General features: G+C 37.9%; 1 protein-coding gene across 1 annotated transcript in view; it reads right to left on the bottom strand.

The window, feature by feature from the left end:
- Positions 1-23,872, bottom strand: part of PTPN9 (protein tyrosine phosphatase non-receptor type 9) — a 30,843-nt gene that overhangs the window by 5,054 nt on the left and 1,917 nt on the right. The window contains exons 2-12 of the mRNA XM_072402172.1: positions 19,100-19,243; positions 17,481-17,570; positions 16,331-16,467; positions 9,788-9,893; positions 8,865-8,975; positions 8,199-8,521; positions 7,081-7,171; positions 6,046-6,115; positions 4,440-4,518; positions 4,199-4,349; positions 2,923-3,130 (exon numbers count right to left, since the gene is read on the bottom strand). Coding sequence (XP_072258273.1) covers positions 2,923-3,130; positions 4,199-4,349; positions 4,440-4,518; positions 6,046-6,115; positions 7,081-7,171; positions 8,199-8,521; positions 8,865-8,975; positions 9,788-9,893; positions 16,331-16,467; positions 17,481-17,570; positions 19,100-19,243 — 1,510 coding nt within the window. The remainder of the gene's footprint in view (positions 1-2,922; positions 3,131-4,198; positions 4,350-4,439; positions 4,519-6,045; positions 6,116-7,080; positions 7,172-8,198; positions 8,522-8,864; positions 8,976-9,787; positions 9,894-16,330; positions 16,468-17,480; positions 17,571-19,099; positions 19,244-23,872) is intronic.

Below are 23,872 nucleotides of genomic sequence, written 5' to 3'. Positions count from 1 at the left end.
AGTTAATACAAAATTCAGACTAGAAAAGGAGTCCCATCCCCTCCCAAATAGGTATACCATATTAAGTATCTAGTATGTATCTAATACCAGTATCCTACCACTCAATTATGGTTGTAAACTACCAATTAGGAGTTTATTTGGTGATAATTGCATTGAGATTACACTCTGAAGTGGTTATACAATTCATATTTATAATGCACAAATTTGTATACTATTTGGTTCAAATATTGAGTTTTGTTTATCATATCTGATATGTGTAGCACCATTTTACTCGATATGCGCTTTTTTTTTTTAACATGTAATTCCGATATATGTTGTAAACATACTCATTTTGCTACTTGATATTATTTCATATGTTGTTTAGATTTTGATGTATTTTCATGTGAATATACCCACTTACACAATTCTCATATATATCATCTTTGCATACAGTTACAAGTTTGCAGTCCATAGGTCCCTGAAGATGCAGATATGGGCGAAACGCATTGGGACTTGACATTGTATCACCACTATTTATTCACTTGTTTTTCTGCAAAAGGTCAGGGAAGAGTTTTGTATAGATACATAGTCCCAACATATCCCCCCTTAGCTATTCAAGAGGGAATGGGACTGAATTTTGTATTAACTGTGTGTTGTTTGAAGTCAATATAACCCACTATACAATACAGATCATACAATTGCCTACAAACCCCAGTCTCTATTTTATTGTATTTACCATTTCTGGGGTAGGCTCACAATATTTGACCTTTTATAGGATAAAAGGTCAAATAGGTAATAATAGGCTGTAGTTTCCACCCCTTTCTCCTTACTCACATGTCTGGAAACTGGTCAAGCGGCAGATGTGACGTATCCGAGTTAATAGAGCAGTGTTTCAACTAGGTTCATCTAAATCAGGGCGGTCATAGAGGGGGGAACAAAATGACTGCTGTTCCAGGCCATATAAAAAAGGGGGCCCGGCAGCTACCCAACAAAGTCTCTGCATCATTTTCCATTCCTGCCTGACTGGTTGTCATCACAGCTCTGTCCTGGCTTTGCGAGAGCTCTGCTGGCACTAACAGGTACACCTTTCTATCTTTTCCTTATTCTGTATCTTATTTTGAATCTCTGAGCAGAACCAACAGGCTGTAAGGTCACTGAAACTTACTAAATTCAGTTATTTACCTCACAGCAAAACCCTGGTGTAACAAGGTGTAGGTTTGCTGTACAACAGGCATGCTTTGACCTGTGGTGGAAGCAAGCTATCCTGTGCATAACATAGCAGCTGGCACCTTGCTGGATACTCGACGCTTGCACTGCACCACTAGTTCTTAAAGAACCAGCATTTGCAGATTTGACAGCAAGTGGACACCCAATGACATCCCCATTCATTCTCTATTGGAGTACTGCAGTTTGAGGCTACATGCAATATTGCAACCTCACCGCTACTCTGAATATAGTCTATACCCCCAAAAGTGATTCAATTCTAGAAAACCTGAGATGTTAGGAGTGAGGTCTCAATACATGGCACATTATACAAAGACGATGGATAAGAAGGAACAACTTTTGACCATCCGGCTACAGTCCTACACCCCCCGCCCCCATGCTGAAAAATTTTTTGGGGAAGATCACTGTAGTGGAAACAGTTCCAACAAGTGGCCTACAGGAGAAGGGATTGCAAGCAGCTGGAGGAGGTTAGGTAAGTGGGAAGAGATGAGGTGGCTGCTTGTTTTGTTGAGTTGATGTTGTAACTGGCAGTAGCACACAATAGGGAAAAATCTGTCTCACACTTCTTTCCAACAGCACCACCCTCCCTGCTGCTTTATTGATGGTGTTCAGTCAGATTTTCTATGCATAGTATTTTTCTCACCGGAAGTAAAGAAACTCAGAGGGGGTTAAGGTTCAATACTGGGTAGGCATCAAGAAGAGGTGCTTTGTGGTTAGGCAGCACTGTGGGATTTTAGCACTGGAGGTGGCAAAATCCAATAGACCTCTCCTTTACATTTAGCCTATTCAGTTCAAAGGTTTATCTCTGAGTGCTATAACTAATGCTAGGTCTCTATTCAGGATATATTATACCTATAAACATTATTATAGCTATCAGAATTCAATGGCTGCAATAGGTCCCTGCACTTGCAGGACCACTATGGCTAATATAAACTCTGATAATCTGTAATAATGTTAATAATAATTCACAAGGTTGACAATTTCTTCCTCTACATTTCCACGCAGATCAAACTGTCTGGATAACAGAGATAAGCAGCCGATAGATATTAGTGGTAGAAGGTTCCCTGTACGTCTACACCATATTTGTAAGTAGTAATAAGTATTGCACATCAACAGCCATGTATCGACGCTCCCTAAGCAGATGTTGGGATAGATGAACTCCCATGCACTACAACATGTTGGTCTTAGAAAGCCAGAAAGAGTCAGCTGCCAATTGAAGGGTCAGACTCCCAATTACACCTGGCTCCCTTACTCACTGATCAAAACCTCTGCATGCACCTGGCTCCCTGGCAGCCTGGTCTGCTTTTGTACATGGCTTCCCTGCGGTTTAGCCCAAACGCAACACAAAGCAAGAGTCTCCCTTGCTGGTTTAGCTCAGATCCTCCATTTACACTCCCTGTCTCTCTTAATCTCAAATGAATTTAATCTCTCCCTTAAAGCTCAAATTCTGATACAAACTCAGAATAGCTCCAATCAGAGTCAAAAATAAGGTCTGATCAGAACTATATTTACGTACTTGACCAGTGAGCATTCAAGTTTGAGAACTTTTCAGTGCTAAGTAGCTTTTGAAATCAAGCACCAGATGGTGTCACAAGCACTTTTTTCAGTAGGTGACACACACACACACACACACTCACTAAAAAGCCTCCAGAAGTAGGAGCAGAGAATGGACCAAGCTAGAGAAGGCTGTGAAAAATTGTCTCCCCTTCACAACAATACCTGTTCTCCCAATGCCTGCACTGCAGTGTACTATAATTGGAGGACCCCCTGAATGTCCTTTCCACTGGTTTCCAATCTCATTCACCAGTCTTCTTTGCTCTTTTTTCACAGCATTTCGAAAATGAATCAGTGCAGCTGCTGAACTAGGTACCCCAAAATCTGGCCAGCTTAGGAACTGCATATGGCTAATTTGCCGTTTTTCCCGTCCCTGTAAATTAAAAAATGAAAAAAACATTAGAAAGTAAAATAGACTGGTGGAATAAATAGAATTGGGCAGTCAGTACAAACAAGCAAACTTTTTTTTAGGCTACATAACGAACTTTTTTTTTTTTTTTTTTTTTTTAAACACAGATGACATTTTGGTATAAAAGCAGGCTGGTTAACTATTTTGTCAAGAAAGAGTTGGGTTTTTTTATATGGTATGGTATGCCACAGTAGAATTCTTTCACTTTAAATATAAAGTTTGCAGTAACTGCCATTTTAATACTAAGCATATCATACAGAATTTTTAGGGTACAGACTGCGTGCAGGATGTTAGCTAAAACATTTTTTTCCTTTAGTCCAAGGAAAATGTAAATGTTTTATCAATGCAAATATATGTGCATGACAACTCTGAACATTTTGTAATACTGACACTATTTCAATAAGAATGAGGGCATGGTATGAATAAACAGTAATGAACATTTTTTATTAGCATTACTGTTTGTGTATTATGCAAAGCGAGACAGAAAAATGCAGAAGGAGGATATTCCATGGTGCAGATGCAAGTAGAAAAACAAAACTGTAACAAAATATTTTTTGTGCATCTGTCAATTCACATGACCGGATTAAAGTCAAACTACTGTTTGCAATATTCGCTATCATTTACACAGAGTTGCGCATGTGCAGCTCGGCGTATGATCCCAGCATGGATGGCTGCTGTGAATGCATTATATCCTAGGTGCATGCATGGTGTTATTCTGGCCTGGCTGATCTGAATGCTGAGCAACCTAAATCTGAAAGACGACCAAGTAAAGATAATGCAGCAGCGACTGAAAGACAGGTGGGTTAAGTTACCAAAAAAAAAAAAATTATTTCAGAAGCCTGTCCCTTCTGCAATAAAGAACCTGCCTGTTCACAATGTAATTTTTAGTTCCACTTTATTGTGATAAGTGCAAAAAAACAGAGCACCAAGCAGCATACAATTGTGAACTAGCCAGACAGAAATTAATGGGAATTCATACTTTTAAAGGTATGCTAAAAAAGTGTAGATATGGATATGAGGCCCTATTGTTACCTGGCGGATTTTGAGTTCTAGGGTGGTCTGTCTGTAGTGCCGATGGTTGTCTGTAGCTTTGTTTGTCACAATCACAGCACCATAGGATTCTTCAGATCCAGATGAAAGAGGCCAGTACTGACCACACTTTCTGTAGCCACCTTCTTCAACTCTGGATAAGTAAATGGAATAGAAAAGTACTTGTTTGAAAAAAAAACTGAAAGTGAATAGCTTCTTCTAAATAATGCCAAAACAAACTCACCGAGTTGTCATAACTATAACCAGCACATTCTGTTCCCAAACCATTTGCCAGAAATCCTGGAATGTATTTTCCATAGGTCCTGAAGTTAAGACACATATAAAAAAAAATAGATGAGGGTAAAGTTTTACAATTGTTCAAGGAATACCCCAAAAAAGGAATGAATTGTTCTTAATAAACCTGGTACCCCAAAAGCAGACTGTTCCTATTTGGGGACCTTGGGTGGAGCTTACTGTTAATCATGGCAGCAAGCCTATTTATATCCCAGCATATCCATCCTATATTTAGGACACAATATCCTTCACATCCCATAGTAGGTCTTTTAGGGATAATAGGCCTCATGGAAACCGATCTTTCTCTGGCCATCAGTAGATCTTCATGTCTTGCCAGAACCAATTGTTTAACTTGGGCAACATGGCCATCTGCCCAGGGCCAATAGGGGAACACCCACAACAGCACCTGCCTCCCAGTTTCTATTTTGTGCCACTGCCACCTGAAATTTAGACCCAGGGGCAGCAGTTCTATACAGCAAAATTCAGGGCTTGTAAGGTGTGTCATGCATCCGGTTTTGACGGGTCATTGTGGTCAGGGAGCAGTGCCTCATTGCAAGCAGGTTCCAGTTCCTAACTTTCCAGCAACAAGGTTCCACTTCCTCCTCTGACTGCCAAAATCAGCATAAGTATCTATGACAATCCTGGCCAACAGAACCCAACACTAATAAAATCATATAATATTATATATATTACACACTAATATTATCACAGATTAGGAAATGTAAATTTTTTCTAAAAGTTTGAAAATGTAAGTTTGTTTGTATGGTCTGATTTTGCTGTCTTGTTTCTATTAATGTTTTCTGTATTTTTAAAGTTCTAAAATATAAAACTAAGATCTTTACTTTTTAAATCTTGTTAAGACTTATATGTTAAGATAATGTTAAGATTTTACAATAAATAAAAAAAAAAAAAAAAAAGAGTTTGAATACAAAACATGAAAGCAAAGATCTTTAAGTGAGGGGATATCCCTTTTTACATCGGAGGTCTTGTAGGATTTTCTATAAATCCCTGAAGCAGAGACAATGTTACCAAGACCTATGAAGAGAGTGAATGGCTATGATTCATTAAAGCTTTCTAAGGCTGGGGAAGACACACTTTCATCAGTGAAGTTGGGTCATCCAGCAAACTTGGAATGGATTTCTTAAGTCATTTGCCATTTGTTAGCAAATGTGTTCAATCCTGGACCAGACCCATTCCAGGTTTGCTGGATCACACAAGTTTACTGGTGAAAGTATCCAGCCTTGGACACCTTTTATAATTCAGGCCTGACGTCCCTATGAGACACTGCAGTTAACACCTGACATGGATCTAATCCTTCCACACAAGATAGATATTGCAATATTATTATAAGGGATATTATTTATCCAATATTGCATAATGCTTATGTCGCCAGCACGTACTATAACCCAACACAACTGTTACCACCATTACATAATATATCTCACATCACAAAACAATAATGCTAAATAACAGAAACCTTGACCCAAATCACCTAGAGTTGGACCGTCTCCAGCACACACTTAGTCATTATTTTATGTAGCAGAAGCCCTTGTTACCTTGGGTTCCAATGTATGCATTCTTCTGTAGATAACCATCCATAAAGCTTGCATTTATATAGTCTGATCGCTAGAACAGAAAGAGGACTTCCTTCATTAAATAACTCAAATATCTTTTAGGATTTATAAAATACATTTTCAACAAATTCAGGTTAATTCTTACACTAATTACTAAAATAAAAGTAACAAAACAGACAAAAAAAAAAAAAAAAAAAAAAGATTATATGTTGGTCTGGCCAAACAGGATGGCTAAAGATCAGAATCAGAAAGAAGAAGTGAAGAAAGAAGATGTATATATATATATATATATATATATATATATATATATATATATATATATATATATATATATATATATATATCGCGCGATTAGGCAGATACATCGTTGCAGAAGGGACAGGTGATGTCCTTTCAGCAATAAAACATTTATCTGCTTGATCACTTTCTTGTTTGAAAAAAATCCTGGGACTAAATGAACTCCCACATGCATGTCACCTTGGTCTGGCCAAACAGGATGGCTAAAGATCAGAATCAGAAAGAAGAAGTGAAGAAAGAAGATGGAGGCTCCCACAACAGAACAGTGATGGGCGAGTGTAGTTCACCTGTCCCTTCTGCAACAAAGGACCCGCTTGGTTGCAGATTTTAAATGTAAGGGTTTAGTTCGGATTTAAAAACTTTGATGCATTTTGTTTGCATCAACAAGTAGTTGGCATTCTAGCCTTGCAGCGCTATGGTCTCATGTTCTAATCTTAGACAGTCTACCATATGGATCTTAGACTAATAAAATGGCTCATTTGTGTGTGTATATTATATATATATATATATATATATATATATATATATATATATATATATATATAATACACATACACACACACATACATATATACACACACACACAAAACACTGTAGGTTTGGGAAAGAATGTAATCTAAGGTAAAGTACATAGCCTACAGTTATTGGCATAGTTATGCATAAAGAATGTTACAGAATAGCTTATATATATGAATAATAATGTATATAAATGATTGTTACATTATGCCAGTTGGCTCGTTTTAATTTAACCCGTGTTTGGTCCAGGCATGGCACATCTCCATAGCGATTACGATCCCGGTGTGCAGGTGCTCTTGGGTTGGAAGAAAACAAAATATATACACACATTATATAAAAAGTAAAATAGCCAAATCTTGCCACAAACTGAACTGTACACTGTATAAAATATAATCAGATTTAATAAAAAAGGAAATTTGTCCATAAGAGCTGCCTAGACAGTTCAATTCTATCCCAACAGGAAACTTGGAGTTGCTACCATTTCCACTCAATAATGGAAATACAATATTACAGGTTGCAGCATATACATGGATATTCCACGATATCTGTTAATTCTACTAGAAAATACACACTTGAAATAACAAATACGGTGTTTAAAAATATAATGCAACACTTATATATAATTCAAATATTATCTGTACATAACTGGCAATAATTTGGGGGATCTAATGATTTGAAACAGACTTCCTAATGAGCCTTTATTTTGCCAAACATTCTATAACTAATACATTTTGGGTGTACTCGCCGCGCATCAGGAGGCAAGAATAGGGTAAGCCAGCATCTTCATTTCAACCTAATACCTTATAAAACCACTAAACACCCCATTATTAAGTCATATACATACAGTATCTAGCACCCTTGTCATTGTCATGAATAATTGGACCTAAACTTATTGACAAAAAATAAGATCAGGCTCCACATTTATAGAATTATACTTTTTGATTTTTTTTATTGTTTCGTTAGGTTACTGTCTTTTTAAAAAAAAAAATAAGAAACCAACGATAACATGAAGATATTTGAAGAAAATTCGGTGTGAAGATCTTTTATTGGCATGTGCATATTACATGCACATAAAACACAAAAGACATTGCCAACATTGGAGTTTTATTATATGTGATATCTAAATTGCACCCAAAGGCAGGGGTGTGTGCACTAGAACTAAAAATCAGTCTATAAGTTGAAGGGTTACAGTTTCCATTAGGATATTTTGCGACCCTTGTTGGGCTATGTTCTGTATGAACACCTTTCTCTTCCTACACAGAATATTTTGCGTCTTACTTTCCAAAAGACAAACCGAATACAATTTTTTTTCATGAACTTACAGCGACACTGTGCAAGTACCCTCTGGTTGCTCGTTCCTTAGCTCTTCATATTCTTCATACACTCCACGCCTTCCCTTAGTGCTAACATGTTCCCTAAGCTGAGCCAAGGTCATACATCCTGGCATTGGTTTATGGACACTTCCTTTCTGTCCATCTCCCAGAACCAGTACCACCTCATCCAGGGGATCCGGTCTTCCTGCACGGCCAGGCAGCAGTAGGCAATTCCAGGAGCCAGGGTCCCAGGGGAGCAGTCCACCTAGAGACTCAGGGAGACACTGTGGAGGTAAGTGCTGAAGAAGTTCAGTCATGCTCACCATATGTACCTGCAGAGATGGTGAGTTTCCTCTGGGTACTCCAGTGGTTTCCTCCCACATTCCAAAAACATGCAGTTAGGTTATTTGGCTTCCTCCCAAAATTGATTTTAGACTGTGTTAAAGATTACCGTACATAAAGACATTACCATAGGACTATGACAGGACATTAGGATTGTGAGCCCTATTGAGGGACAGTTAGTGACATGAGTATGGACTTTGTACAGCGCTCCATAATATTTCGGTGCTATATAACTACTTTGTAATATTAACAAATTACACTATACCTGTAAGCAAATTAGAACAGCTTTAAATGTAACATACCGTACATCGACAACAAACACAACTAACTTACCCTCTCTCTTAACTTCTCCTTAAGCAGCAAGCTGATGATGGAGTATGGGACTCTGAACCAGACAGGAGGAGAAACGATGAAGACTTTCTTTAGACGAGCTGGAAATGCTCCCTAACAAGGCAGAAAAAATATTTTCAATTATGTGGGTGCGGATAATCGTGATTAAAGCAATAGGCCTGGTAATTGGGAAGCACCTCAACTAATTTTCTGCAATCACTAGTGCCTTGTACATGGGAACATTGCTATAATGGACAAGGGGCAGATACGAGTAGGGTTGCCAATGTTCTCACTAAAACCAGAAACTGTTGGTGACGCAAAAACAGCTTAAAGAAGTGAAAAGCTCTGAGGGGCTCTTATGGATGTTACAAGTTAAATATTCATTGTGAATAGTATTATGGCCACAATTTCTAACCTATACTTCTAAAAATGCTTCTTGTTACCCTCCTATTGCTTTACCAATGTTAACCAATACAATATACAGGCAGACATTTTTTTTTAGATTTCTATACTCCTCTTGAGGATCAGCATCACAGTAAAGTAACTAGAATTTTCAGAAAGAGGTTAGCAATTGCAGCCGATATCATTTACTCATTACATATTTGAAGAAACATTAGAGCAATGTGAATTTACCAAACACAGGGGACCTCACTAAAGTTGGCAAAGCTAATATGCGATAGTTCAACTAGATTATTTTGTAGGTTAAAAACAAATCACAAATTTTTTTTTTTTTGCAAACTATGTCATATATGTTTCTGTTTTTGCTTAGAGACTGAACTATAGCAGTATGTGGTAGATCAGGGATCATGAATGGCACATACTACATGTGTCCTTGTAAATACAAGAGTGAGTGGAAGCCCTGACCTAGAATTGGAAAAATGGGTTGATTTTATCAGGACAAATTATTGAATTGAGATTACACTCACCCTCAGCAGACTCAAGATCTTCTTGCTTAATTCCAGCTCAAAGTTGCTGTACTGGCTGCCCCCCATATCATAGATAAACACCAGGCCATTCCTCTGTGTGTCGACACTGCAGCGAGAGTGCACTATGCTAGTCTAGAACTGAACAGACATGGCTTGCTCTGATATTGAAACACTAATTCATTACAATCTCCTATAAAAAGGGAGTTATCACTGTACCAGTATGGGAATCAGTTACCGTAAGATTTAAATGTAACTATAAAAATAAAGGAAACTGTGCTGAATGATGGCACTTTTACATGTTAGCGTTTTCCAAGAAATAAAGTACCGGTAATTGATTAAACTTAGGGCCAAGTGCACAAGCACCTCAATTACTTGGAGCTCTAAAATAAATATTTTAGAGATGTTTAATGAATAAATTGGTACAGAAGAATAAACACCACTACCCAGAAGCATACCCATAAAACATATTAGAATTAGCATTGCTTTATCCATCACTATGAGTCTTCCAAATTAATATAACAACGCCTCTTTAGCACAATTACATTTTGTGTTTCCTTTTTTTTGTCAGTTACATTTAAGCATATTGCAGTCACTTGTACATATAAATGTATTATATATTACTTCAGGTATACCATCAAGCCAAAATAAAATGCAAAAAATATACAAAAAAATAAATAAAAAAGTTACCTAGCAGAACATTCATTCTAGCTGAAACGGATTCCTCCAGTACTGGACTATTAAGTATACCTGAGCATGGACACTAGCAAACAGCACTTGTACACTGTATAGTTAAAAACATTTGTTGTGAAGTCTTCAGTTTTGCCAAGAGGAAACGTATACTAAGAACATATGCAATCTCTCACTGCTGGACTCTTCTTGTTCTGGTTTTGAAGTCTTTTGATCAACATAACTTTCAGACAAGTAAGCTATTCAGTATTCAGGAGACTTTTCTTTAGCTTTCTGACACAATATATAGAAGCAACATAAAAGTGAATTTCTTTTTAAATTTATTTTATATTAAGCACCAGTCAAGTTACTGAGCCTAGGCAATGTTGGACTCTAAAAGGTAAAATAATCCTTTTAGAATCCTGTTTATACACTGCTAAAAAAACACAAGAAACAGGACACAGTGTATTTGGCTGAAAATTAGTTAAATCAAAACTAAAGTTCCACTTTAAAAATTGCGATCAGGCAGAGCTTTAGTGCACAAAGTGACAGGTGATGTCCTTTCTGCAATAAGTTTTTTTACCTGGCTGATCATTTGAGCGGTCAAAATCAAAATTGATTGCCGGGATACCTGGTACATCCTCGCTTCCCTTGCAAGAGTTACGTCATGTTTGCCAATCAAGATGGCAACAAGGAAGAGAAGGAAAAAGTTGGGATCCTGCAATGGAACAGGGATGGGCAAGTATAACCACAGCTTAGAATGTTCTTGATCAGTATCAGGCAAGATCATTTGGAATTGATTGTAAATGCATTTGACACCCTGCATTTACCTTGCTTCAGGCTGGATTTGCATTCTCCTAAATGTGTATGGGAATGCAGAACCAGCCCGATATGATCAAAAGCCCATCAACACAGACTCTCATACAGACAATAAAAACTAATTAACTGCACAGTCAATAGTAGGCTTACTGAAGCATCAGGATATGTAGTGTGGTTCTTTCAAACTCTTACTTGAGGTCAGCACTAGCTTTGTAGTGTTCCAAGTGATGCCCTGGCATCTTTTGTTACTTTGGCCAGTACTAATTTTAGGTCAACACTGATGGAACTAATCTGAAGTTGGAAGGTTTGCAAGGCCCATACTGCAGAGTTCTGATAAGCAGACATGTTTGTAATGAGCAACTTATTTTTTTATGGTCTATATTTCATGTGATCCATTTCTTGTATTTTAGCTTGATGTTCCATAGAGCTCACAAACAAACAGATCAAGATTAGCCTGCAGTTACTACTTTGGTTAGAATGATCTGATACGGTTGTGTTTTATAGAAAGAAAGGCTACTGCATAGGCACAGGGATCATTTTCATGACCAAATTACTCTTGGACAGCATTTCTAAACTTGGTGCTAGTCTACCAATTAAGTCAGGGAACAGTGATGGGAATGTTTTTAGAATGGTGGCACACATACCTGCACAATTTAAGCATATACACTTAAAATAAAAACTATATCTGATGCTCGGCCGTTTCATTAATTTTTATTAGGTATAGTATGTTACAGGCTGAATGTTATGGCCAATATATGAGGATTCTTCATGGTCACGTTCATGCTGCTACACAGATACGGTCTGATTACTACCAAGTAATTCGGTCTTTAAAATAGGGTCACAGAAACTGAATTCAGCAGTTACCATGAATACTAGAATATACCTGTCTCTTGCTTCATAATCTGTGGTTTTCTCACGATTTATGGATAGAATACGGACTTATTTATAATAAATTCAGAAACTGCAAGCTCTGTGGTTTCCTGGACAGGCATGTTTTATTTCTAATATATTCAGTGACATTAGGTCTAGCATATGTAAACATTTTAGAGATAACATGTAATGTCTGCAGACAAATGACAGCTCTAATACATCAATGCATTTAGGTCACTGTCACTTTTTGTAGCATATAGACAACCGTAATGATTCATGGAAAGGAAGTGGTTGGAAGGCCTTTAGATAATCAGCTGTATAAAACTATTTACTTACCGACATACTACATATTAGCAGTCCATAAAAAGCCTTGGCTTCCTACAATTTTCTAAATTATTCTCAACATTTATTTTTATAGGTTGTTACTTGCAAGCTCCAACCTGCCATATCCCATTTTGTTGCTCCGCAATCTTTTCCAATACGTTTCTGTAATGACTGCTGCATTCCTGGCAGAAAGGCTCTGCGTATCATTTTACCATAACTATATAGTACAGTAAGAATACCTTTGGGGGAAATTATATACTAACAAACACATTTAAACATTTAGTAAATACCTAGGAGAGCCATAGTGTTTTATTTTATTTCTAAAATATTGTTAATTTGTTCTTTGATATTCTGCTGTTCTTTATCCCTTGTTGTAGGATGTTTACCAATAAAGGATATTATACTTAACAGATGGTATTTCTATGTAAAGGATAAGTATATCTGAATGTGTGCCATTTTTATTAGACACCTTACCAGCTTTGTAATCAGGAGATTCCTACAGTGGTTTGTTTTGTTAGAATTCATTGAGAGGGGTATGACACCATCATGTGACTTTGTAATGGCTGGGGAGCAGAACTACAAATTTGGCACCTTGTATCGTTAGCCACAAACATTCACCCATCCATGAAACATGGCAAGGCTTTATTTGTTGCCTTTCTGCTGGGTTACCTCTGAAGATTTGAGCAGAACTCTTGGTTTCTCTCATTATGTTAAACACTAATTCACATTTTGATGGGTTTGTTCTGGAAATTTTATCCTGGCCACAAACCTCTGTGATTCAACTTTCCAGCCACCAACCCCAAGTGTAATATCATTTATAAATTGTTTATAATTTTAGCATGGTTTGTGGCCTAATGGATAAATCACTGCTATTTTACTACTATAACAACGCTATCCACCAATATATTGCTCAGATCCTTTGATGCAGAAATTAATTTTAAATCATTTCTTCCTTTAGGATCATTATCACCAAACCTTTTTATTGACAGATACCCTAGTTTATTGCACATTTACTAGATCAAACTACAAAACATTCATCTTGCTTTTGTAAAAAAACAAAACAAAAACACATATTGGCCCTACTCTAGCTAAGCAAAATCTGAACAGTATTCCTACAAAGTTAAGTACAATACTTGTCAAAATGTATTTGCATTTTTTATTGACAGCTAAACAAACTGCCTGGGGATTTTATTCATAAAAATATTGGATAACCATGAGAGGACACTGATGAGATCTGGCATACATATTGTTTATTTTATACCTGGATAGAGTCAGATACAAATTATATGAATTAAGATCAATGTTATCACTAGGGCTAAACTCTACCAAACCACATTATCCTCCCCATCAAGCATGTCCAGAAGTCAGGGAAAGGCCAGTCAAGCAAGCAAGCGGTTGAAAAGAAAAAGTAAGTTGTCACTTTTTTGAAAGCGAATACAATATTTAGGATCTGCTGGAGTTAATAAAGTATGGAGTGGATAGGAAAGCTCATTGAGATTTAACTACATTTATTTGTAAGAAAACAGGGAAAAAAAAAAAAGTATGGATGAGAGGAATAAAAAGGTGTTTTCTGTACATCCCTGAGAATAAACCTTTAGTAAATAAAATACTACTAAAAAGTGTTAATTTTATGATCAATAAATTAACCCCAATAATGTGTTTGTACACATGACACTGCGGTAGCAAGATTGCAGCATTCCCTGTTCCACCAAACTGCTATTAAAAATTGAAATGATGGTGCGATACTCATGCAATGTATTTTCTACATATAAGCAGCTACAAGAGTCATATTTTAGTTGTGATACTATAGGAAGGGCAGACACAAACTACCACTTAGAAAAGCTACACACTTTACTTTTGTGATCGTTTGTACAGCCAACAATGCTAATCTATCACCCCAGACAGGCCTAGATCTGCGACATGCCCCACTGCCATGTTATACAATAGTATAATAATAGTGGACGACAGATCAACACTTGTACAACTTTTAGCTCTACACCAATCACAATCAATAATGTCAGGGGACAATAATTTATAAAATGTACAGACCCTGAGAGACCGAAAACAATTAAAGTCAGCAGCATTCATCCACAGCTGAAAAGTCACTTGACTTTAGATGATATGGAATATTGTTTGGATGAATCTGGTGTGCATTCCTGCCATCTTCCAGTTGCCTTGGTATAACTAGCAAATTAATCCTTTGATCAGTTAGATGTAACTGGCTCAACTGCAATTTATTAACATTAACTGTAAAGCCCAAGTGAACCTTGAGTTTAGACCAGCTAAATATAGTACAGGTGCTTTAAAAATCATCCTGTTGTGTTTTTTTTCTTAGGTTGCATACACACATTCAATAATTGTCGTTGGAAAGTATCTTTCACGATCCTTTCGAACGACAAAAGACTGAAAAAGCACTGTGCATACAGCGCTGTCATGCTCTATGGAGAGAGGAGGGCGAGAACGATGTAGTGGCACCCCACTGCGCCCTCTTTCCACTTCACTTTCATTCGATCATTTGTCGTTCGTGGATCAGCAAGAACGGATCCATGGACGAGCCCTTTATGCACTCCAAATTCTCGTCCAACTTCAGCCCTGAGGTGGTTATTGGACGAGAATTACCCGACGTGTACCTAGCCTTAAGCACCTACAGCATACTACAAAAGCTTGTCCCCTGCCAGAAGAGGTGGAATGGGACTCCCGTTCCTGTCCTGTAGGGAAACCGTAATCCCTCTGCATAGGTCCTACCTACCACCCTCTGCAACAGCAAAATCATGCTCCCTGCTGATTGGAGAGCTCTGTATCAGCAAAGGGTATGGAGAGAGTACGGCTTTCAAGGTCCTTCCCTGCAGCATACTGGCATGGAAACGTTTTTTTTAGTCTGACTGCTAGGAAATAAAAATAAATATAACATGTTTTGTTTTGATGATGCACTTGCAATGTATTCAACAGAAATAAACGGAAAGATTGTTTGAGCTTTAAAGTCAAACTCAAGCTCTGTGATACTGAAACATTGAAAGCATTGAAAGCATTTTAGCAAACCTTGTTACAGAATGATTTGTTCATTTCCAATGAAATCATTTTTTCCACCAAGTTTGCAGACTAACTTCTAAATAGGAATGTTTGCCCTCATTATATTCACCTGATGAAAGGGAAAGTGAAGAGTCTGCTTCTTTTAGTGGGTTACTTCAAAGAATATCCAACCCAAAACAAAATATAATTTCCTACTGAAGGATGCCTGGAATTGGTCTTGTATCTTGGTGCATACTACTGAGGAAAGCAGCAAGCCAATCATCATTTTAGGCCATTATTGTTACAATTATGAAACATTTGAATGTAATAGTTTTAAAAAACTACAAAAGGTTTTATTGCACACTACAATCATATATCCCAGAGCAAAAATGTACTTTATTCCAGCTAACCAGTTCATAGGTGTGCTGACTGTTTCCTCCCTTTATTTTCTTCCAGTGATCTTGCAACACATTTCCTGCCCCGGGGTGACAAAACTGTCACCCTAAGACAGGACCACACAACACATAGAACAACATGGGGGTGTACAACAGTAGTCCAATATCTGGGAACCATGTAGCTGATAATAATGCAGCATAAGCTTTTAGCACCTATCATGCTAATGATTCTAAAACTCAATAAAAGTAACAAAACACAGTGTTTTTCATTGTGAACTATAATACAATGCATAATATGACTTTCTATAACCCCATATAGACTATAAGAAGTTTTTAGATCCATCACCTTTGCATACTGGATTAGATTTTAAAAGATTACTGATAATATACCCAATATATAACGCACGTATTTTAGATCTACCAGAATAAAGGTTCCTCTATTAATGCACATAGCTCTCACCTCTCCACAGCGCGATCCAGGAGGTAGAAGAGGGCCTGAAGCACTGTGTGCTGAGCCTCTTTACTGTTCTTCCTTGCTGGTTGGTGCAGTTTGGCCGTAAAGATTGCAATGGAAGCCCCAGTTGGAGCCCGTACACTCTGGCAAAAGAAAAGTAGACGTTACTGGCATATACCTTATTGCATGTTTTCATCTAGGAAGTACATTTTAGCCTTTACATTTTTCAACATAGGGTGATGACAAATAGGCACTCATCCCCCTCAAAAAAAAAAAATATAAAAAAAACACACAGGTAGATAGATTCCCATTCTCAAATACCACAATCCAATGCAAGGACCTGGTGCTGGTAATGTTTTATATGCAATGGATCTGAAGCTCCTATATAACAGGTGGTAGAAAAATGTAGGATTTCTGCAAAGGAATTCCAAACTGAATACAACTTTAATTCTACTGTAGCCTTCTCCTCTCTGGTATTCCACTAACCCAACTCTTCTCTACAATCTATTATGAATACTGCAGCCAGACTTATCCATCCTTCCTATAGCTCCTCTTCTGCTGCCTCTCTTTAGTTATCTTCACCTTAGAATCAAATCCCCACACAGTTCTTGTCCTACTTAATCATCTGACCTGATGGAAAAATACTCCCCTAGCCACCCTCTTCACTCCTCTAATGACCTTCTAATGGCTTCCTCACTCATAACCTCATCACACACATGGCTTCAAGAATTTTCTAGAGCCACCCTGACTCTCTGGATCTCTCCTATTTGGCTTTCTCTTACTTTCTGCCTAATAAAAGAACACTCAAAAACCATCTTTTTAAACTTCTTCCGTCTTTTAAAACACTCACTACCCACCCACCAATCCATATCCCCCCTCCTATTGTATGATTCTTTCCCCATCTTAGACTGTAAGCTCTTCTGGGCAGGGTCCTCATCCTCCTGTGTCATTGTATCCCTGTTTAACGTACAGCACTGCAGAATATGTTGATGTTATATAAATAATGTTTTATTAATATTAATAACAACAACAACTGTCTATGTAGTTGAATGGATTGAATAGGTTCTTGTCCCATGCTATTGGCCTTTTTCCACATTGTTTAGGCCATGCATTGAATTAGTTCTTTGCTCCACATTGAATCTACAGGATAACGCACCAGCACTGTAAACTTTCCACTTAACAGTTCAGACAGTAAAGGCTCCTGGAGAGGATTCAGCCGCACAATCCCTTCTCTCTGCCTTGTCTCCTAGCAAGTGAAAAAAAAAATTATTATTTAATCATGCAAACCGTATGTAAACTCAAACACTAAAATCCTGTATAAACCCACAAAGGTGGTATATCAGTAAAGAAGAAGCTGCAAACCCAAGGACATCAACAAAATCTAAATTTTCCAAGCAACAGGCCTGGGATTATAATTTCTGTGGGAAAGACCATAACCAAAAGAATGGGCCCATAAACTGTTATAAATGAAGGATAGATTATCAAAATGTTTGTCTGAGAAATGCATGTCTGTGTTTAGATTAAAACATCCCCGATGATGGAATTGGTAAAGTTCTAATTTTTATTATTTAAATGAATTGTTTTATATATGTTTGAATAAAATTTGAAAAAGCAATTATATCTCATGTGACCCATAACTGCCTTTAAAGTTCCATATGTACTACACTACCAGTGTATCATTGGGACACTGTCAATATAAAAGAGAATTTATTGGCAGCCTCAGCTGCCACATATATTCCTCTTCCCATTTCAAATGCCAAATGGAGCGAATCACGTGTTCCACCATACCCAGAAATACTAAGTGTTCAGTAATTATGAGAAGACAACTGCTGCTCCTGACAGTCAGGTTTACTTTATTTAAAAAAAAAATGTTTATGACTACTTTTTAATTAGGCAAATACAACTTTATGCCTTTCAAAACCACGCATAACAGTTATCTGCATTCGAATTTAAAGTATCAAAAACTAAAACCTTTTAATGATTATATTTCTATCTTCACAAATTAACACCGCATATACACTGACTTCTTTAAAAAATAAAACCACAAAATTGTCCCTCTCTCACTAGCAAAGCAGAATGTGGCTAGGCTGGTGATTTTAATCTCTTGCTGCTAAGAGATTTAACTATTTGCTGTCAACGTTATGGGCCAAAAACTACACTTGATTTTATTACCTTAGTCCTGCTACTAAAATTACCAATGAATTTGTAGAAAATTAATGATAAACCAATTGAACAAATTATTCCCTACAGATCAGGTTACACATGTAGCATCTTGTACCAATCAATTGCACAGGAAACTGACCGCTATTACAATCTACTAGTATACACTGCTTCATTGTAAGACATTTGTTGCATTAATTTAGTGATCATTTGCTACACCTAAAGATTTAATGATTTGCAATTTTAGCAGCAAGAACAAGCTAGTAAAATCTCCTAGCCAATTTAATGGACAGATTGCCTTTATTTAGATCTCAGCTGCAGGAAAGTAAAAAGGCATAGATTTGAGGTATGGGCTGGAATTTTTTTCAGTCTGCAGAACCCCCATATGTTCCTTCCCTCTGTATTATGTATAGCTAAATAAATATTCTTTATACAGACATTAATATATTAATACAGCAGGAACATAAAGGTCTATAAAAATTTTTAACAAGGTTTATATCACATGCCCAAAAACTATTTCAAAGTGACACTTAACAAATGGAACAGGGATGACCGGAAAAGGTTTCATAACTGGTTGATGCAAGCTGATAATGAAGAGATGAATGACTCCCTTACTCTGTATGAGTGGAACAGTTCGATGGCTCTAACAACATCAAATTTTCTTGCCATGAGAAATTTCACAGCAACATCCCAAGAGAGAGGAGGAATGGAGTGGAAGGAAGTCCAGGAATTCATCTCCTGCAGGAACCGATGAGTAGCCTAAGGAAAGAAAAGTAAGTAGGTAAGTAAAACGTCAGAGTCAAGAAGCCTGGGAAAGGAATAGTTTTCATTGTGGAGATATTATATCTGATACAGTGCTATTAGTAAACAATAACCAACTAATAATCCTAAAAGAAAGACATCGGATCTGTTACTTGAAACAACCACTTTCCAGGATGGTTCTTCTAGTTCTAGATTATATCTCGCAGTTTTGTTCCAGTAATTAGAAAGTCAGCCTGATAACACGAAGAGCTTTGCTCACCAAATAACCCCATGTAAATTAAACACGTACACCCCTCCGGTTTTCATACAAAGGTCATTTTAAAATAGTCATTTTGATTTTTTGAAAGTATTTGATTGCAGCCACACAAAAGTTCAAACTTTTTTCCAGAAAATTAAAAATCATTCAAATCAATCCATGCTAAAGTTTAGCCCTATTGTCACCAAGCTCACCCTAATACCAGTCCTAGAAAAGTTAGAAGTCAGATAGGCTTCTGATTATCTTGAAGGACCGTTGAAGGAAACTAGATACGGAACAACCAGCCAACTTCGTGTTGGCTGGTTCTTCCGTATCTAGTTTCCTTCAACGGACAAGACAAACGTCAAAACAGAACAAATTCAGATCACTGATTTGTGCACAGCATGTCCAACTGGAGTACCCTCATGTGCTTGGGTAAAAAATACAAACTCTTACTGCAGAAGTCAGACCAAAGCTTTGTGAAGGCTTCACTTGGACCAAAATACTCATCATGACCAATAATATAATGCATGTTACTAATGCACGGTAACGCACTATAGACGGTGTTGTTCAGGTACACAGCAATGCAAGTCTATTCCGATCCAATGCACCTGCATTTTAACACATACATATGCTCTGTGTGTTGTGTTCCATGCACAGAAAGGTAAACTCATCCCCCCCCCCGCCTTATTTAAAAAAGGCTTTCCAATGCAATGCTTCCTAACGCACAAAAATGCAAACACCGTAGAACAATGAATTATGGTGTGAATCGGCCGTTACAGATTGGCTAGGATCATCCTGACCAGCCAATAAGGAGATTGCTAAATTGTAACATAGTAGAAATACAGACAATACTGTCCTCTTAGTATTTATTAAGTGCCCCCATGTAAGCTTTGACCTGTGTGTATACTTTGAAGAAGTTATAACCAGAGCTCTGTGCTGGCATACCTCAAATGCAATCTAAATCACAGAGATAATAGAAGAAAAAGTGAGCATTATGCATTAAAAATGGTTCTAATGAGTTCACAGGAGGTGCCTGCAAAAACCACAGGAGGCAGCCGGAGGAAAGTGGAGGCTCTGGACTGCGCGTCATTTATCCCCCTACTATTAAGGAATGTGCACTGGGCCTGGAGAAAACAAGAATCACCTTTTCTGTGTGTAAATTTAACAATAAGTTAATATTTAAAAAGCAAATACATTTACCCCCCAGATCAATAGATTCCTACCTCCTTCCAATTTTCCCTCTTCTATTATTGTTTTGTTTGTGTTCATTAAAATCATTTCAATAAAGAAAGAATGTTAAAAAAAAATACAAATAAATACAAATCACAAATATCTCATTGCAGACTGCTAGAAAACCTTGAACTGCCTAAACAAGGGGTCACAAATTTTTTTGGTTGAGGGGTCGGTTAACCATTCTTTATACTATCAGGGGCCAGACTAAGTAGAAAACAAAAAAAAAGCCACTCTGTTTATTGCATCTTTGTACTTACACCTAGTAATCAAATAGAACACACAATGATTTCTGTACCCCAAGCAGTCACACGGATGTTAGCAGCTTTCTGATGGTCTGGCAGGGGATTCAATAGAGAAAACACCACCATTATGTGAGGATATTCGTACATTACAGGACTGTCACCTCTAATTTAAAATACTGCGGGTCTGGCAACATGACAGCTGGTGCCCAAAGATTTTGCCTAAACCATCTATTACATTCATCTGTTTACATTAGGCCATAGTTCCCAAATTTCCTCTTCTGAAACCCAAATTTCCTCTGTCCTGCCTTCCTCCCCAGTTGTTCCTCTTTATGGTCTGATGTATATGCTACACTATTTTGTTTATTATTTCTCATGAAGCAAACACAAATCTAACATTTAATAAACATTCTCTGCAGGTGAATCTTCCTGCAGACCGATTCACCGCCAGAGAACATTTACAGATTGTCACAATCTTTGCCTAAAAAAAATGGACTCCTAAAATGTTCATCAAAACATGAAATGTTGTATTTTGAACCAATTTTATTTCATACTAATAACTGGAGGTATGTATAGGCGGATGTATCTGATCACTTCCATGCAGGGACAAAGAGGCAGTTTCTTGTATAGTTATTAGCCCCTATACCACACACATTCTCAATAGAAATGCAGTTATATTATAAGTTTACACATACAATGTTACTGTTTTTTGAGCAAAGTTATGACATGTAAAACAGGGAAATTGATTGCTAGAAAGGGGAGAATAATTGTGCTGTGTTCCATTGGCTCCAGTGAGCATTCAGCTTTTTTTTTTTTTTTTTTGCAGAAATCTTTTTTGGTCAAAATATATATTTGCAATGAAGATATGCAAGGCTCTAAAGAGTCCATCACCTCTCCTAACCTGTTCGATAAACACAGGCTGCAATTCTGTATGACTGTATTTACTTACAATCCTAAGCAGAGATATCAATTCCATAATTCCAAGTGTAAAAATCAAGGCTTCTGGGAGTGTAGGATCCTTAGACTACAGACCACCTGAACATTTTCCCCAGGGCTATACATCATGACAGTGTTCCTGCACCAAGTTCGAAAATTTCCCAAGACCAGCACTGAAAACCACAGCAAACCAAGCCCATTGTCAAGTTTACAAAGAGTTATTCACTGCTAATCAAGGAAGATGCTTGTGTTTTTTCGGCAAACACTTTCATAATGAAGGGGCTTAGAGGACGGGGGAGTGCTCCAGTATATGTTGATTTTTGTTAGAATAGCGCAACCGATATCTTTGCCTAAAACTGTCAGACAGCATGCATTGGGTTGCCACATTTCCTGGGAAAAATCTCTCTTCTATTATTATTGGCAAAAAGTCCAAGCCAGGTGACAACCCTAACTATATCTTTTACAGAATACAGACTGTAAAGCTATGTATAGTTGTCAGGGCATGATTTGGTGACCAGGTCACTTTACAAGGGAAAAGCAGTAAATATCTGGTTTCTATACGACAATAGCTGCTGCTATAATAAGAATCTAATATTTGCAGTTATAGAACACAGCTTAAAGCAGGGGTGCCCACACTTTTTTGGCTTGCAAGCTACTTTTAAAATGACTAAGTCAAAATGATCTACCAACAACAAAAATGCTAAACAAATATATATATATATACCCCCCCCCCCAAAGTATGACACAGAAGTGACAACCTAATGGGACACTGAATGGCAGAACATTGCACAGGCACTGCACTACAAGACTACAGCGACAGGAAAGCTACAGTTCACCTTACCTTCATCCCGAGCCTGAACTGACTTGGCCACCCAGCACTGCTCACCTCAGACTGCCTTGCTGCCCTCCCTGCCTCCCTCCCCCGTTACACAGCCTTCTCACACACTGAAAGACATCCCCAGCACCCCTATAGATGTACAGCAGGGCTGCTGGTAAACAGCAGGGAGGGGTAAGGCAGGGCTTCGCAATCGGCTAATAAATTGCGATCAACGTCTTGGGCACCCTTGGCTTAAAGTGTATGGAAAGGCTTTCTTCTTTCTGATAAAGTAGAGAATGTTTATTGCCGGTGTCTAAGTCAGGAGATTCAAACCTTAAATGTACCAATAGTTACCAGAACACAAAGACCGAAAGTGGGGGCAAATCTAACATTTTAGTATCAGGAAAAAAAATCACCATTGGGGACACCTGTTTATGGGACAGTTGCTGGGGTGAAAAATTTTACTCTCATTCCCTGCTGCATCTTCTGAACTGTAAGGCTTTGTTCAGACCAGCAGTATAACATGGCTGTTACAGCTCCCGGATGCTCGACATCCAGGATCGTCTTCAGGCAACACCACCTGGTTTTTGCAGGCATTTGCACACGCCAATACAAGCATTAAAGCCTAGTTCAAAAACATACATACAGTACAAACTTTTTTTTTTTTTTTTAGGAGTTTTTAAACACTTCCTGTTAAAGTGTAGTGAAGCGAGGAACCACACCCACCCATATCCATCCCCCACAGGTCTGAGCCTGCGATGGGAGAGTCGGCACGTTGTGTTCAGAGACACAATCCTCACACCATCCCGAGCCTGCGTTTCATCCGGGGAGACATAGCCCGTAGACCAGACCGGTGCCCCCCCTAAGTGGGGTCCTTTTCCTGACCCCGCTCGGGGGCACACCGGCCAGAGCCACAAACCACCAAAATGTTCTTGCGGACCACAGGTGGAACACCGGTTGGCAACCGCTGCACTAAACTATTGGTGTTGACAAACTCTAAGCCACTAGCTGTGAAGCACATCAAGGCCTAGCCAAGGATAGTTCATATGGCCATGATGTTGTAAGATGATATAGCATAAATAATGTTGTATTATGGAGTTGTTGCTCCTGTCCATGACTACAGTACATTATCGTTGTCAGATCTTTCCCCTCCCCTCTTTTTT

This window comes from Pyxicephalus adspersus, chromosome 2 (genome assembly GCF_032062135.1).
Source record: "Pyxicephalus adspersus chromosome 2, UCB_Pads_2.0, whole genome shotgun sequence".
In the NCBI taxonomy this organism is placed as follows: domain Eukaryota; kingdom Metazoa; phylum Chordata; class Amphibia; order Anura; family Pyxicephalidae; genus Pyxicephalus; species Pyxicephalus adspersus.
The sequence above is the reverse complement of the archived record's forward strand: the minus strand, read 5'-3'. Positions and strand labels throughout refer to the sequence as shown.